Below are 17597 nucleotides of genomic sequence, written 5' to 3'. Positions count from 1 at the left end.
TAGATAATTATTGATGGATTTTATGCATTTGTTCGTAACGTGTTCAAAATTCTTAAAGCGTGTAGGAAACTGTTCGGTTTGAAATTCTTGCAATCGATGCAGCAAGATTTTGCATAAACGCACTCCAAATATTTCCATAAATTTGAATAACATTCTGGTGGCCGTGCAGATCTATCGGTCAGCCTGGAGAATTTTATCGTGCGAATTCCGTAGATCCGCAGCTGCGAAGAATAAAACGAAAATCCGTGGGACTTATCGCCGCGAATAACAAAGCCGTATGTTGCGTTAATAAAGTCTAGCCGTAAATGCAAATGGTCCCCGAAAGGAGCTGCATAAACACAGAAAATTGATTACAACCGTGCAGAAACGAACGGAAACGTGAAACACTCCGTTTGTCTGATTGCAGAACATCCTGGACAAGTTCAATCCGGGAGCGAGGCAGCTGATCACCGCCGGCAAAGCATATTTGAAGGCCCTTCATGGTGAGTGAATTAAATTGAATCTGTAAGAGGGGTGGGGTCGCGGAGACAAAAAGAGGGATTCGCTCGCGAGACAAATAGCGGCGGACGAACGATAGCGGAGTGTTAAGGATGGTTCAGCGACGGGGGCCGGAAGGGGACGCAGGGGCCGAAGGGGGAGTTAAAATGAAGAAAGAAAGAACAAACGAGCCTGGAGTGAGCTTTATGCCGTCTCCTGGGTCCTGTTTCAGGATCGAATTGCCAGCTCGTCAGAATTGCACACTGGAGGGGTGTCATGGCTTCTATTTCATTCTTTCTCCCGCGTTCCCGGTGCGCCTGTCACCGTACGTTCTCTTTCTTTTTTTTCCTCTCCACGTTCTTTTCGACCTTTCCGACTCGGCTGCGATCGATCGATCGTTTTTTTTCCTTCTTCCCGCCGGATTAGCACGTCCGTCTCTTTTCACCGGATGCGTAAACAGGCTTTATCTCGACTGCGCCCCTCGGCTGCTCATTCAATCGTGCTCCTCAACTATTCCGCTTCCGCCGAGTTCGCTGCCGGCGAAATTATGCGTGTTCGCGGAATTGTTGTAGTTTCGTGACGCGCGGTTCCGGCACAAATCGCGCCTGTTTAAGGCCAATATTTTCTTAACCCTTGTACTAGCTATACAAGGATACGTTCGTCTTAGGGAATCGAGTGTCTCGCTCTCACTTGACCAAACTTCCGCGCGAACAGCGGTAAAACTTATGAAAATTTTCGGGATCCTCGATAATTAAATATTTGCGAGTTTCGTAACAAGTTCAATAGTCAATTTAATAGAGGATCTACGTTTCAATACCTCGGTTTACGGGACCCGTCGAAACGACGGATCGCTGATTTTTTTCATTTACGATTGTTCAGATTCTAAAGGTACATTCATGCAAAATAAAAATATATTTTTAAAATATAATAAGTAATGTAATATAATAAATACTAAATATAACAAAAAATTCTTTTTTCGATAGTCCGAATAAAAATTGAAAACAAAAAGAGATCCTTGCATTCTTCAGATGCATTGAGTATTCTGTTTTTGTTGTTTACTCGTTCGTTTCATTGGATTCGTTACTTGCAGACCCGTCAACAGATGGTTCCTATTCTCGCAGGTAACCGATCCCTCCTCAATTTGTATATATACAGTCCTTCCTAGCCCAACGTCTAAGACAAGGGCCCGTTAGGATATCCTTGCTGATGAGCCCTCTACCGTGTCCTGGACGAAACGTGTTTCTCCCCCTCTCCTTTTCTCCTTAACACAGTCACAGTTATTACCAACAACAAATTGATGACTCCGACGCGATCAATTTGATGGTGGTGGTAGCTCTGACTGTGTTAAGGAGAAACGGAGAGGGGGAGACACACGTTTCGTCCAGGACACGCTAGAGGGTTCATCAGCAAGGTTATCTTAACGGGCCCCTTGTCTTTGACGTTGGGATGTCGGTAGAAAGGACGAAGTCTATAACAAATTGAGGCGGATCGGTTACTTGCGGGAAGAAGGAGCGCGATCTGTTGGCTGGTCTGGATGTAGCCGCCACACCACTATTCATTTTTCATTATATCTTTCACGTTTTATTTCGATTGCTCAATAAAGCGTGCCTGACATTACGCGAATTTTTCGAAGAGAGCGTGGCAATAATAACTGTATCCTAAAAATGGGAGACGATTTAAGGCCAATGTTTTCTTAATTCTTGTACAGCTACCTTGCTTAGCGCCTTCTTGTTCACAAAAATTTGTTAGACATCAGTTTCATAATAATTTTTATTGACATTAGAAATATCATTTAAATTTATCTAAAGAGAAGTCTCTCGAGCAAACCGATGAAGTAATGACAGTTTTCGGCAATTTGTTTGCAATCTGAAACATTCGTAAACATTTTCGTCACTTTCCATACATATTCGTTGACATTTGAAGACCCATAAATTAATTTTCATTCCCTTTTATCGACGTTTACTGAAATAATAAAAAAATAAATTAAAATGCAGGACGTTGTTTTTATTCGTAATAGAAATACGCGTCGTACGAACCTAAATCCCTTTTAAAAAAATTGCAAAAAGCACGATAACACGCGGATCTGAAAACAGAGGAGTAAATTTTGCGCGAAATTCGTATTTCAGTGATGCAATAAACATAGTTTGAATAATTAACATTATGAATCGAGCCGGTTTCACATGTCACTTTCACTCACGCGTGATGCATTTACGCGCGTAATCTGTTAATTATGCTCCATTGCTGTTTCTAATTACAACACAGAAGCTGAAATAAAACCATTGTCTTCGTGAATGAAAGTGAAGAACGTTTAAAAATGTATTAAGACAGTCTCTTCTAAGAAAGAAGCAAAGCATTGCTGTGCAACGCAAGCATAATTACGTAAATGCAACGATAAGGTGAGAGTGTCAATTGTATTCCATTCCTGAGCCACGCGTCTTTTATTCTCTCCCGTGTCCCGTGTTTCTCCCATCATAAATAACAGGTACATCGAACCTAATCTCCGAAGGAAGGATGATTACGCAACATTACTTCATAGCTAACGTTCATGTCACGTCTAGGCGACACGTAGCGTGGGTAATCCGATTTTCTTCACTTCACGGTCGAATTCTTCCGCATAAGAAGTCCCGGCGTCCTCCTTTTTTTCTTCTGCCTTCGTTTCCTGTCATCGTCGCCACGATGATCGATCATTTTCGCGAATTAACCTACTGGCCTTGAAATCGTCCCCGCCATCGGTCATGTCCAGCAAGAGAGGTACACGCGTTCTCCCTTTTGAAATTGATTCTCGCGTCGTCGGCGATGATTAATCCGGAAACAGCTGCATCTCGCAGAAGGCTGTAACGGAACCCGAGATCCACGCTGATTAAAATCTCAACGGGCGATGTTTCGTATTCGTTAATCGAATCCGACCACGCCGTCTTATCTCTTCATTCGATTCCATCGTTTATTTCGTCGGGATCCGAACGGGATTTCTCGAGGCCAAAAAGGGAAAATTTTATTTCATACGAAGACAAGAGATAATTATCTGATATCATTCATTTCGTACCGTTACTTCCAATGCTGGCATCTGGAAATAAAAATGACATCTTTTTTAACCAAGGAAAAATAATATCTTTAAAATCAATATATATTTTATAATGAAGTAAAAATAGTATCTTTTTACAGGAAAAGAAAAACAATATCTTTGTAATCTAATATTTTATACTGAAATGAAAATAACATATTTTAAAGAATAAAATTTTTTTATTTCAAACGTAACAAAAGAAATAATCATCAGAATGGCATGCAAGAAAAATATTTTAATTTAAGGATTTTTTACAGCAATTTGTTTTGAACAAAACTTTATGTTACTCTAATGTTAATGCGATCTCTTAGAAATATATTCAATTCAATTTTTTAAATTCAATAATACAAAATCATTTTCCTCGAAAAGTTCATCTTTTAGAGATTCTTGTGTGGGTCCATCCAATATTGTCGCGAAGGAAAATAAAAACAGTTATCTCAACTAATCATTTGAAATAATTATAAGATAAAATAATATATTATTTGAAGTAATATTTGAGACAATGTTATCTCAAAAGTGATCACAGGCATAGAACTAATTATGAAGTAAAAGAACATGCTATTAGAAAAGATGATTCACACAACCACACGTTATTTCGAAAATGATCAGATTCATTAGAATAATTACGAAATAAAATAACATATTATTTAACACAATATTTCAAACAATGTAATTACGTTGTTACAAATGTATTCAGGTCTGCTCGAGGCACGGTAGAGACGTTGTCGCAGAAGGTGAAAAAATGAAATTCCCCGGTCTGTCTTTATTTAAAGATATTTACGTACATCCTCGAGAAAGAAAGTTCCCCCTTTTTTCCCTTCCGGCAGTTTACGCTCCGCTCTTGAAACTTTCCGAGGGTTAATCTAATATTTATTGAACTTCGGAAGTTTTCTCTTTTGTTCCGGGTTAGTGTAACAGAAATTCGCGTCGCCGCTGCGACTCAACACCTTGGCCTTGCATTCGCTTCAACGATATTCCCGGGTGCTGGATAGTTCCAGCTGAAGTTCGCCATTGTTCCGGAGACGATGTCCCTTTATCTCCGCGTAAAGACGATCGTTATATTGTAACTGAACTGTATATCTCGCAGATTGTGGATCTCTGTGCAAAAGAAAAATCGTCGGCTAGGAGACAGGAGAGAGATCGCGAGAGACAGGCGCCAAATAGAAACGTGTTTTTTTACGATTTTAGCAAGCTGGAGTTTATCCTTGTGCTATTTTAAATTTCAGCCCCTTTTGTCGCGAATTCATAAAATCTGCAGTACCTTTCATGACTGGACTGCGGATTTTTAAGCAAAATAGAAATCGTGAAAGTTAATTGCAAGCAACGTAAGATAGATGAGAATGTCTTTCCATTTTTAATAATTTGTAATAAATTAAAAATAAAGTCGAAATATCTTTAAATATGTGAATATCCTGTCTTCATTATAGTTTAATATTTGACCTGTCTATTTCCATCATAAACGCATAAAGTCTGCAGTATGCTGATGACCGAGTTGCGAACATTCATGCAAAAGCAAAAATTGTCAAAGTTGATAATAAGAAACGCGAGTTAGAAAAATATATAAATAACATGAATATCTATCCTATTTTTAAAATTGTGATAAGTTGAATATAATCTGTTCATTTTTGCCATAAATGCATAAAAATGTCAGCAGTAATTGCAAACAACTTATTCATCGTACCATAAAATGCATAGAGTCCGCAATGTACTTAGAATATAGTATACATAATTGTTCATTTATAATCGACGACCCACAGTTATCTGCATACTGTATGCACGAATGGAAGATGATTGACACTCTAATTAAACGCCGAGGGAATACTACTACCATATTTTTGTGTGCATACTTAAACGTGCGTTTCTTTAAAGCATTATTATATTTCATAACTGCATACGTCATACTGTGTACATTTTTTACTATAGCTGTCGGATATTTTCATGCGAAAATGTTTGTTCACGGGTAAATGACGTCTGCTCTTAAATACGAAATTCGAGATCAATCGGAATTTTCGTTCGTTAATGCAACAAAGCAGATATTGACCTGCCTGCAAATTGTCAGAACAGGCATTAAATAAATATTTTATCGAGGCGCGGCAGGACGTAGACAATGCGTTCGTTGAGACAATGCATTACCATGATCTATTGATCTGACAATTCCATTTGCATATGCATTTATATTGTTTGTTACTGGATTGAACTTCGCGTTGTACACGAATATTTGACTTATTTCTAACATTCCATGGTGCTTTCAAAATCGCACTGTACCTTATAGGACTATTTCATGCATTTAGGTCAGTTACATTACTGTCCCATAAGTTAGAGCTTATGGGAACTTGCATCTGGCACTACTTAAGAAATTAAAACCAGTTCAGAGTTTTGAAAAAGTCGGCATTTTGTTCTAAACAATATATATCATTGTTAAGGTAAACACAACTATAATAGTGATCATTTTATTTCGTAAAGGTAACAAAGTTATTCAGGAAACGTTCTTGTTGCAATCGAGACAGTCATTCGGACAAATATTTTTAAAAATACCTTGTTTAAGAAAAAATATATTGTGTGCTCCATGTGATAGTAAAAATGTGAGCAAACGGTCGATGTAAAACAGTCCTCCAATTGCTTTAACCCCTTGCTATACTTTGACGAATTTAACGCGCGATGGAGATATCTAGGAATAACGTGTTAAATATGAATGCTATTCCGTTCTTTTTAGTCTGTATAAAGTTCTGATTTCTTATCATCGGTATTTAAACATTTAAGTAAATATAGACCCACGATAAATTATCCTTTTTCTTTTTAGAAATTATTAGAATCAAAGAACTTCTAATCATTGTAACTATGAAGAAAATGGTACGGCAAAGGGTTAAACAAAATCTTCAAAGAGACCTAAGCTAGAACACTTCCTTAACCATTTGTACGCTTTCCAACAATTCAATCTCTGTTGAATCGTGTCATTGTTATATCAATTACAGACAAGATGTGAAACTGAAGGATAGAAATATCCAAGCGCGCTTCAGGTCTAAAAAAATTCCACGAGCATTCTATTCCCGCAGAAACGTCAATCCAGGTTTCTTCTCTAAACCAGAATACACCCTCAACCATGACATTTGTATTTTTTCCCGCATTTCAACCTCCGCTGCCTCGTGTGATTGTTGTATCAATTTCAAACAAGACGCGAAACCGAAGAACAGAAACATCCAAGTTCACTTTGCAAAATTCCAATAGCATTCTATTCCCGCAGAAACGTCAATCCGGGATTCTTTTCTAAACCAGAATACTCCGTCATCCGTAACATTCGCACCCAACCAAACAAAATGCATTCAGTTTTGTTTCATAAAACTCCGCGAGCACTTTATTCCCTCGAAAACCATGAAAACACCGTGACGGGTTGGAAAATGCCGAAGCGCGGCGAGCTTTCGCGAGTTCTGACGATACACCGGTCGCGTTTAGAACTCCGGCCACAGCATCGCCGAACAGGAAAAAAAGAACGGAACAGAACGGAACAGAAAAAAAGAACTATAAAACCGACGAAAGAGTTCGGTCGTGCGCGGCAAGACCGCTGGCGGATCCGCATTCTGTCACGACACGGACCGAAAGTCACGGGGTCCGTTCGTCGATCGGCGGCGCATTACGGGCCCCCCTCGAAAGCCCGAGAACTGTTGTCGTCCACTTTTTCCCCGTGGATCGATGCTCACGGTTGACACAATAGTGCTCGTCTCTCTAAATCCTCGGCAGCCGGCCGCCGCCCCCGCGTATCGCAGTCTATTACGGCTGATAACGAAACGTCAGGCAGAGGAAAATCGTTATGGAGCAACGGGAACGGACCCCGGCGAATTCGAGCCAGCTGGAGAGCTCCGACTCGTAAGCGGAGCTTAAATCTGGCTTTGTCACGGTGAAAGCGCGCACACGTGGAACCATGAGGTGATGCTTGCACCCTGGCGACGGGAGCGGGCCCGGGGGAGGACGGGGATGTCTATGGCGTTTCCGAGCGATCGCGAACGCCGCGCCGGCTCCGACTGAGAGAAAGCGAAGGGGTGGGCCGTGGGTGGGGGTCGCGCATGGGGGGGGGGGCCGTGTGAGCATAGGATTAGCGAAGGGAGCCGCGAGGAGGAACATCGACGGCCGCCTGAGGGGTGCCGGGAAATGTACGCGCCGGAACAAAGAGAGAAATGGGCTTTGGGGTGGCGCGGAGAGGAACAGGTGGAGGAACGAGTAAAAAGGACCACCTGTATGGGGAAGGTCAGGCGAGGCGGCGAGGAGGTTAGAGCATGGAGCTGCGACAGTCGGCGGAGTTTGGCTAATTAAACGTTGCACTGTTTTTTTAATGTGCACTTCGTTCAACACGTTGACTGCCACGGTGGTCATCCGTGACTTTCTTACTTCACTAACTTTTCTAAAATTTTTGAAATTTTTTGAAAACGATTTTTTAAATTTTGAACAGTGTGAATAAGTAGAGAACATCGCGCGATGAGACGTTCACGATTCAACAACGAACAATTTTTATTACAACGTAGCATTTTACGAAATTGAATATTCCGAGGAACGAGTTGTTTCACAACAATGCATTTGGTGAATTCAACAGGAAAACCCTTTGTTAAAAAAGATGAAGAACCTTTGTTACATTGAACAAGTTGCCGCAATAACTCCATTTTGAATCGCGACAAACAACTTCGTAAGCCGTCTAAAAAACAAAAAAAAACGCGACGTGGTGGTTTGTCAAAGGTAGCATGACAATAGAATTCGGAGCGAATTGAACGACATGCGAGAATGAATAAAGTAGCATTAAAAGTGGATAAAAATACCATGAAACGGTGGATAAAATATTACGGAGCAACATAAGAAAAACAACACATCTTCCGTCAGGAGGAATAGAAAAATACGTATCAGAATATAGTGCAGCATCTCAAGAAAAACGCCGGTCCGAGAAGAAAAGCAAAAACCCGAGAGGAAATGCTTATTCGGTGTTTATAATGCCCGCGGGTGCTTTAAAAGGGGGCACCGGGAGGAAGACAAGGAAACTAAAGACAAAGTTTGCGTCATAAGAATAGGTTTTCGGTGGGAGAAAGACAGTACAGTAAACCGAGGAATCGGGACTTAAAATGGGAACGGTAGAGAAAGAGGATCGCGAGCACGAAAGCCGTTTCGGAGACGGACGAAACGCGGAATCTGTATTTTTGTAGTTCCGCCGACGATGGAGAGGTTTGTCCAGATATGATACGAGTTATTCGGACTCGTAAATTCGACGGCGCGAAGCACACCTACTGTTCGTAACAATGGAGTGCGATGTTCCGTGTTCCCGAGGTCCTGGAATTAATCCACGACGCTTTCTGTCTTTCTTAGCACGCCGCCGCCCCGTAAATATCTTCCTTAAACGCTTCCTTTCCTCCCGTATTTACTCAGCAAACACACCTAATAAATTCTCGTTGCACTCGTCATGCTTCTGCAAATATATGCTCCGCCATGGAATTCCCCCCTTCCCGAAAGTTTATATCGCCACGCGATCTGCAAGGACATCGCGCGGTGTTCGCCCCATGGAAAGGATAAAATACGATATCGCGAGAGAAACGCATTTCGCAGCCCTGAATATCAATTTGCATTTTATTCGAACGAAAGAGCGATGCGATATTAACGGTGCTGGTCTGAATGAGATAATTATTAAAATTTTCGTCCGATAGGTGGTTTCAGGGAATATTTTAGCGTAAAGTACGCTTTGCTTTAACTTCTCTTGAGATATTTTTCTGAAGAAACTATAACACGTTTTGCAGTTACATTTACTCAGTTTATTCATACACGTTTTAACAATATGGACGAATTTGTTTGAGTTCAGAAAGTTTAAAAATGGTGACAGTAGCTACTTTGAAACATAGATGAATTTAAAAAAAAAATGGTTATATTAGTTAGTATGAATTTCGCAGTCGCAGATAATTTTACAAACGGTTTGATAAAGAAATCTAAAATTAAACGATGACTGAGAAAATATAAAAGTAAGAATTTTATATTATTTTTATCATAGTTAGAGGACGATAGGCATAAGCATACTGTGAATGTGCATCTGAATTTAGAATGAAATTGGTTTTGAAAAGCATATTTTCGTGAAAAGGACATCTAACTAAACATTTTAATTTAAAAAATTCAAGCATGAGGTTTTGTAGTCCTATTTTCGAACCTGTATTCTTCCAGAAAATGTAAAAAGTTCGATTTCATCAAAGATTCAGATTTTAAATATCTCATTAAGCATAATTTGCTGTAACGAACTAATTTCTTATCAAGAGATTTGGTATTTGTATGAATAATATTCGATTGAACAGAGAATTATTTAATTTCTCGCTAAATAATCGATCCTTGGCTATCACGATGATAGAACGGCAGAAGATTTTCGATTTTCCTCGGATATACAAGTTGCCTCGGAAGCGAAAGAAATCTTTTCAGCTCGTCGGGGTCTCGGTTCTCCCATCGGCTCGTAAAAAATTAATTCCTAATCGCGTTACCGTTCCCTTCAGCGGTATCCCCGTGCACCAAACTCCTTAGGAAACTTAAATGCTTCCTTTGCCGAGGCTTGCCCGAAGTTTGCGACTTTTTCAACGTTTCAGCCTTTAATCGTGGCCGGGCACCGAGGTAAAAAGCTTTCTAATTCTGTCCGCGGGGAGCCATTTGAAATCTCATTAACTCTTATTAAACATTATATTAATTATTTCGTCCCCCTTCAATTTCTGTCCGTCTTCATTATTTCCTTAACATTTCCCGTTTTTAAATTACCTGTCCGTGTTCCGAAGCTCTGCTCGCCGATAAAATGTGCTGAAATTGTTTTCGAAATTTCATCTACAGTGCATCGGATTTTTTTCCCTTCTGTCTGTTCGTTTAATTAGCGTTGAAGTATTCGAAACAGAGATTTACAGCGGAATGTTATGACGATACTGCACACAGATTATTAACCCGCGGATTTTTGTGCGGAATGAAAATAATTTTTAAATGATTTCACTGTGTTGCATTTGATCTACCTTAATGCAGTCTGAATTTCGTTATGCTATCGTTGACATTCGTTCTTAAATATTTACTGCAATTTCTATTTTTTTTTTATTCTTCTGAAGAAACTTTTAATAAACAAGTGTTTCCGTTTTCTGCTCGCTGATGAGTATTTAAAAAATCATATGACTCGAATGAATACTAAAAAATGTTGAGAAACAGAATAAGCTATTTCGATGAGGAATGTTCCCATCGCGCATTGTGATTCACAGCGCATTAGATCGAGCACGCATTTAATTCCGACTTAAATTACGCTCCAGGTTAATCGAGCTGGCGCACGTAGACATTGCGAGAACGCAATGAATTATGCAAAACGCATGTTAGGCACTTGGCAGCTCGTGACCCCGTTCCGTAATTCATAAAATTGTAATTCCAGAAAATTCCCTTGTCGTGTACAATACCTAAATTCCCGGGAATGAAGTTTACGTAGCTTCCGTGGTCTTCAAATCAAATGAATGTGAATACAAAATGTAATCGTCCCATTTGAATTGCTCCTGGCTTTCCCACGACCGTGTCTCACCTATACTTATTCAAATTTTACGATAAAGGAAACGTAAAATTCTTCTCAAGATATGGAAGATCAGAATCAAAATTAATTTGCTATAGTTCTCCGCACATTTCTTTCCAAGAACAGCGATTGTATCGATCGTCCTGTATTGCAGTCATCTTGCAATGTTCTTTGCGAACTGCAAAATATTGTGCAAAATATTTTAATGCCTTCTTGAACAAGTGTCATAGTCTCCACAATTTTTATACTTTGCAGTAATTAGAAACAGTTTGAAACTTATATAAATATTATGTTTTGTTAACTTCTCGCTTAACTATCACGAAAAAATGTAAAAGTTAATTCGAGTCTATAATTATTCACGTCAGTTGTATAGTCTAGTTATTGTCATTCCGAAAATCATATTCCTGCAAAGTTTCAAGTCTTTCTGAATTTTCGGTACGCCAAATTTCTCTCGTGGATAAAGTTCGAAGTCAACCTCGGCTCCCCGACTTTCAAAACTCTTTATCCAAACGTGCCGAAACAAGGCAACAAGAAGTCCTGCGACTTTTTCAGGACGGTCGTTTATTCACCTCGTGGCGAACCTAAACGCCTTGGTCTCGCCTCGCTCAGCCACCGGTTTCCCAATTTGGCTTCGTACTTGAGACGCATTCCGCGAGATTGCGATAAATTATGCAAAATGTGGAGTAACCGTTCCGCAGTTTCCAGCCTTGTTGCGCAACCGCTAAATCGCAGTTCCCGAAATTCCGTGGCCGCGTGAAAGGACGGATAGATATTATGGCAGATATCGGAGACGTATCTCTCATCAAGATTCGATTCACAATAATCAATGCGACCCATCTCTATTTTCGGTAATCCAACTGTAACAGTAAATAATAAGTATATAATATAATATAACAGTAATTGGTCTAACTGTAACAGTAACTATATGCCCACATGCACAAAATTGTAATATAAATTTGAATTGTAATTAATTTTTAATAGAAATTTAATTTAATTAATTTTTTATTATTATCCCAATTCTTATTGTTCTAATTATTATTCTAATAATAATAATAATTCTTCTTATTATTCTAATAAGATTTCTTATTGAACAAATGTTAAGTTGGGTTCATGTACCTTTTAATTTCTGAAAAAAACGTTGTCTAAAGATTTAATTATTTGCTTGAATTAACGTAATACAATATAATATACTTAATGTAATATACATACCACCTGGTTTATTCGCTGCAATGGTATGTATTATTTTGTACAACATTTTATAGATCATACTTTTTTTCAGCCAATATGAATGTCAGGTAAAATTCCAGGTGCTAAATGAAACATGCTAAATCAAATATGATTCGATCTTATTCGAACTATTTCGAACATTTCGAATTTACCATTTTCGGACAAAATTTTATATGAAGAATTTGTTCGAAACGTTAATCGAATCAAATTTTATTCGAAGATTTTGTTCGAATCGAAAAAATTCGAGAGGTAAAATTTGATTAAAAATATTTGTTCGAAATGTCGTTCGAATAAAACGTTATTCGAATAAAGCCCGACTTTGAGTACAAGTTACGATAATCTTCCATGGTTGACCGGATTTGGACCAGATTTAGGCGTCTGGTTAAAATCCGCGGATAACTGTAGGAAGTTCGCCGATTTCGCGATCGTATCGGCACAATGGCGGCTGTTTCGCGGATCCAATTAAGTTCCCCGAACCGTGACTCTTTTTCGTGGCGTTCGCTCGCAGGATTCGATTCGCTCCTTTTTCATTCGGAAATCGCAGTCGAGAGGCAGATCAACAGACGCTTCTCCGCAACCGCCGGTATATCTGTAGGCAGCATTAATTAGAGAGCATTTTGTCGGGGCCAATTTATGCAGCGATCGAATCCCGTCTCGCGGCTGCCCGTAAAAAACCGATCTACAAATCGCTCGGCTTCTTCATATTCGGCTCCGGAACGGTGAAAGAAATCGATTGGCCGCGCTCATAAATTCAGGCACGAATCACCGGGCGCGAACGATGCTTTCCCGGCTGTTTTCACATTTCTATTCATTACATTCTTGAAGTTTGTTTTACGCGCAGGAACGCATCGGTGATTGCGGCGGACGGAAGTCGTATTTACGCTGGCGCGCATTGACTGCTGAAATAACTTGCTTGCGAGATGCCATCTGAGAACGGTTATGGTTTATAGAGGACGCGGAGGCAGCCGTTTAACGCGCACGTCTGATAAGATCATCCGATAACATCGTTCGGGATTCGCAGTGTGCACGGAGAACGCCAGGATCGCGGTTTGATCGGCGATCGTAAGCTGCATTGAAATTGCGTGCGTCATTGACCGTAATTGGTATTTATTTACTGTGGACGTATCTTGATTTAGTTTACATGGCAACAGATATATGTGGCTTTTCGATGGCCTGTAAAATATATGTCCGATGCACAGTGGATCGCTTTATTTAACCATCGGATAGTTCACCATTTTCACGACTGTACCGTTGACGATATTGATGACAACGCCGAGCTTCATTCAGCAATTTTTCGAAACATATTTTTGAAGGTATTTCTTGCAGGCTTATTAGCCTTGCTATTGTTCCCGATGCGACAGCAATTTATTTTATTGAGTCGCCTAAAATTGAGGAATCAAGCGAACGATTTAGATACTCTGTGTCCAAATGGAAAATTCGAATATTTACTGAAAGCTTCAGCAGTGCAACAATTACCTTGAAGGCGCGGAAATTGATACGTCTACCCTGGGAGACCATGCTCGCAAATAAAGATCTTTACGAGGCGAACGAGGTAAAAATTAGTTTGCCCCTGGAAGACAACGGCACATCGCCGCTGCTTTGAGTATTTTTCGAAAGTTTGTCGCCTCGTTCAGGCGACGATGAGACAGCGAAAGAGGGGACACCGAGAAAAGGGGATGCTCGCCACTGTATCAAGCGCGTAGCACAGCTAGCTCCGAGCAAGCGGCCCGGCCGCGTGGGTCCTCCGAATCCAATTGCGTCCTTTGAATCCTGCGTCCCGTCTTTGTCCTCGAGTTTTCGTCCTTACGGAATTAATTCGTTCCGTTCCTTCCTTGGCAGTCGGAAGGAACTTGAAGATAGAGGACGCCGCCCCGCGCCGCCTCCCGGCCTCTCGAGTCTCTCCTCCACGCCATTACGTCGCGTTTCTGTGGAATCCAAGGTGGAGCAGTCGACGACAATTTATAACGAGTCGTTGAGCTACTTTGAGGGCCCTTCGGTCGCGCCCCTCCTCGAACCTCTTCGAACTTGGATCATCCGGCCGATCCGTTAGCCGGTCTATCCGCGGCGAACGCTATTCATTGCGACGTATTTCCCGCTCGCGATCGGATTTCCGCGCGTGCACGCATATGGGATCCGTTTAACGAGCTAATTAAATTCTTTGAACGCGGCAGAGACCCTTTGAATCCTGCGGGACCTCGATGTTGTCCTCGAGTCGAGGCTCCTTGCCAGATGGAACGCGACGTCGCAGATATTCCGCCTCGACTCGCTTTGGTCGCTTTTTCCGCAGCCCTGTGACCTCTCGCGCCACCCTGCAACTCGATTTATCAATATTAATGACATTGCACGCCCCGGAATCGATTAAATATTCAAGGAACCTTTAACCCCTTCAGGTACTACAATCTTCATCTGTACGTGTCATAGCAGAGCCGTAAATCATTTTTGAAACATCTTTCCATTCGATCGTTGGAAGAGAATTGACGTTGTTCGATGAATGAAACGATGTTTATGAATTGTTTCGAATTTAACAGAGTTTTCTGTAATTTAATAGAGTTATTTTCGAGCGAATTTACTGAAATCTCATTTCAACGTAAGATCTACTTGCAAATTTTCTACTCATTTCTATATAAATATTTATACAGGGTTGTAAATATATACAATAGTTATTCCATAATTATGTTAACACGCGGAAAGGGATGATTCTTAACGTCATTTGAAGCAAGTTCTTCCTTAGCGAAAATGCAATCCGCGGTTTCGTTTGCGAGTTATTAGCGAAAAACACTGACCAATGGCGAGCTCGACTGTCACGTGGCGGTCGAGCCAATGAGCGGAATTGGGCGTCGGCCATTCGTTGGCTTGGCCGCCTCGTGGCAGCTGTTCTCGCCTCTCATTGGTCAGTGTTTTTCTTTAATAACTCGTAAACAAAGCCGCGGATTGCATTTTCGCTAAGGAAAAAGTTACTTGAAATGACCTCAGGTACCCCCCATTCAACATAATTATGGAACACCCTGTAGAATACCTCCAAGAACACTTTCGATTCTTCGATTTTGATGAGATCACAGAAAACGTTATTTTTCTTTACCTGGGACATTTTTTTAAGCGAATATTTACATTCACCGATGGACTCAAAATTTTTTCCATAAATTGTTTTACTTTGTTCAAAGCTGCATTTATTTTTGCACTGATCTAACTGTTCTGATAATGCTGATCTGGGATGCTGTGTCAGCCAACTTGTTCTCGAATGCTACGGGATTGTTGGTGGAAATTATGCAGATTAACAGGAACGCATTCCGCTGCAGGGTAATATTGTGCATTAGCCAAAACGCTGGCTGGGGACAATGCATCGGATACGTTCCCGGGAACAGGTAAAAATCCTTTCTCGTACTTACATCGCCATTATCGTGGCGAGCGCGAACGCTTGCTGAAAGTCTGAAACACCGTCGTACAAAAGCGGCGTGCAGGTCCAGTGGCAGTTAACGGTCTAACGACTCACTCGTCGCGAGTCATAGCACTTTCACATTCAAAGGGGTGAAAGAACCTTCGCCGAAGGGTTCGCCATCTTTGACATAAATATGCAAAATCTCCGCGAGCTCGGAGGAGGATTAGATGTACCGTGCTGGCGCGATGCCTTCCTCATTCTGTCGCAGAAATTCTAATCTTCGCCGGCTGACGGACGGGCTCTAATCAAGCGAAAAATATGTATGCATGTTGTATTCCAGATTCGGGAATTTCTTACTTACAAATGACACGTAACCTTGTAGCTTGATCTTTATGCATTTATAGCAGGTGCACATTTTTTAAGTATGGCTGTTATTCGCATTATAAAAACATGTACATTGCGTATATTTCAGAATTATGAACGTTGTGTACATTTTTTAAGTATGAATATCGTGCACATTTTGAAAGTATGCACATTGTGTACATTATAAGAATATAACACATGTGTACATTATAAGTACATTTTAATAGTATGCACATTATAAAACTGTATACATTTTAAAAGTATGCACATTATAAAAATGTGTAAATTTTGAAAGTATGTACATTATAGAAATGTATATATTTCGTAAGTATGCACATTATAAAAATGTGTACATTTTAAAAGTATGCACATTCTAAAAATGTATACATTATAAAAATGTGTACATTTTAAAAGTATGCACACTATAAAAATGTGTACATTTTAAAAGTATGCACACTATAAAAATGTGTACATTTTAAAAGTATGTACATTCTAAAAACGTATACATTTTAAAAGTACGCGTATTATAAAAACACGTACATTTTCAAAGCATGTACATTATAAAAATGTGTACATTTTCAAAGTACGTGCATAACGAAGATCATCCAGAAGGACGTCCTTGCTAAAACACGTTGAGCTCGCGGACATCGGAGACGGTTCCTCCAAAGTCCAAACACCGCACATCCACTTCTTAAAATGAAGGATTCCCACTTCGTGATACTAACGAGCACGGTATGCCATTGACACCGTCTGAAGGGAGGAGTTATCTCGACGGTCGATCCGAATAGGCCGTATTCAAGCCGGCCAAAGAAAGAAGCCCGAAGACAATGCGGAACGAGGTCTCCTCTCGCGTTATTCCCGGATTGGAAAATTGCGTGGGCCGTGCAAGGCCGCAGAAGGACCGGGAACACGAGGAGAGCCAGGTAGATGTCAGGTCCAGATACAACTGTTAACACCGGGAAACGCCGAAACCGTAATTACTGCGTCCGTAAAACAGTAGGACCGACTTTTCTATCTTGCCGGAGCGCGCGCCTCTCGATCCTCCAACCCCTTTGCGTTGCGTGCCACGGGGCCACCCATCCCCCTTCGCCGTCGTCGCCCCCGTCGTCCTTTGCCGCCCTCTTTCTCGCTCGTCTCGGTCAGAGCCCGGGTCTCGGTACACGCCACGATTTTCCGACTCGGCGTTTTACGCGTTGTACACGATTTCGCCGTGCTCCACCGCGAGCACACGCCGGGAAAAAAAATGTAGGCTCGGTCATTTATTTGGGGTGCGGCGACCCTGCTGTTACTTCGGATTCGTCCGCGGACTAAATGGTTTCGCACTTTGATCGGCCGACCGGCCGTTACGATAAATGGGCTCGCCCGTTCTTTGGACCTCATCGAGGCGAGATCCGATCGCAAATGGAGTCCCCGTCGTTCGTCCTTCGGCCGCCATAAATTCCGGTTCTTTATGAATTTATTGCGGACGCTCGTCAGTGCGGTGTTCAACGAGTTTAGCCGGATAAGATGGTCGAACGGGTATGCAAAGTGGATTGATTTTTGTGTAGGCCATTCGTTAGAGC

At 41.0% G+C, this 17597-nt stretch overlaps 1 protein-coding gene across 1 annotated transcript in view; it reads left to right on the top strand.

The window, feature by feature from the left end:
- IRSp53 (Insulin receptor substrate 53 kDa) overlaps window positions 1–17597 on the top strand; it is a 337247-nt gene that overhangs the window by 128817 nt on the left and 190833 nt on the right. The window contains exon 3 of the mRNA XM_076525365.1: window positions 407–482. Coding sequence (XP_076381480.1) covers window positions 407–482 — 76 coding nt within the window. The remainder of the gene's footprint in view (window positions 1–406; window positions 483–17597) is intronic.

Source organism: Megalopta genalis, chromosome 11 (assembly GCF_051020955.1).
Source record: "Megalopta genalis isolate 19385.01 chromosome 11, iyMegGena1_principal, whole genome shotgun sequence".
In the NCBI taxonomy this organism is placed as follows: Eukaryota; Metazoa; Arthropoda; class Insecta; order Hymenoptera; family Halictidae; genus Megalopta; species Megalopta genalis.
This window is presented reverse-complemented; position numbering and strand designations above follow the sequence as displayed.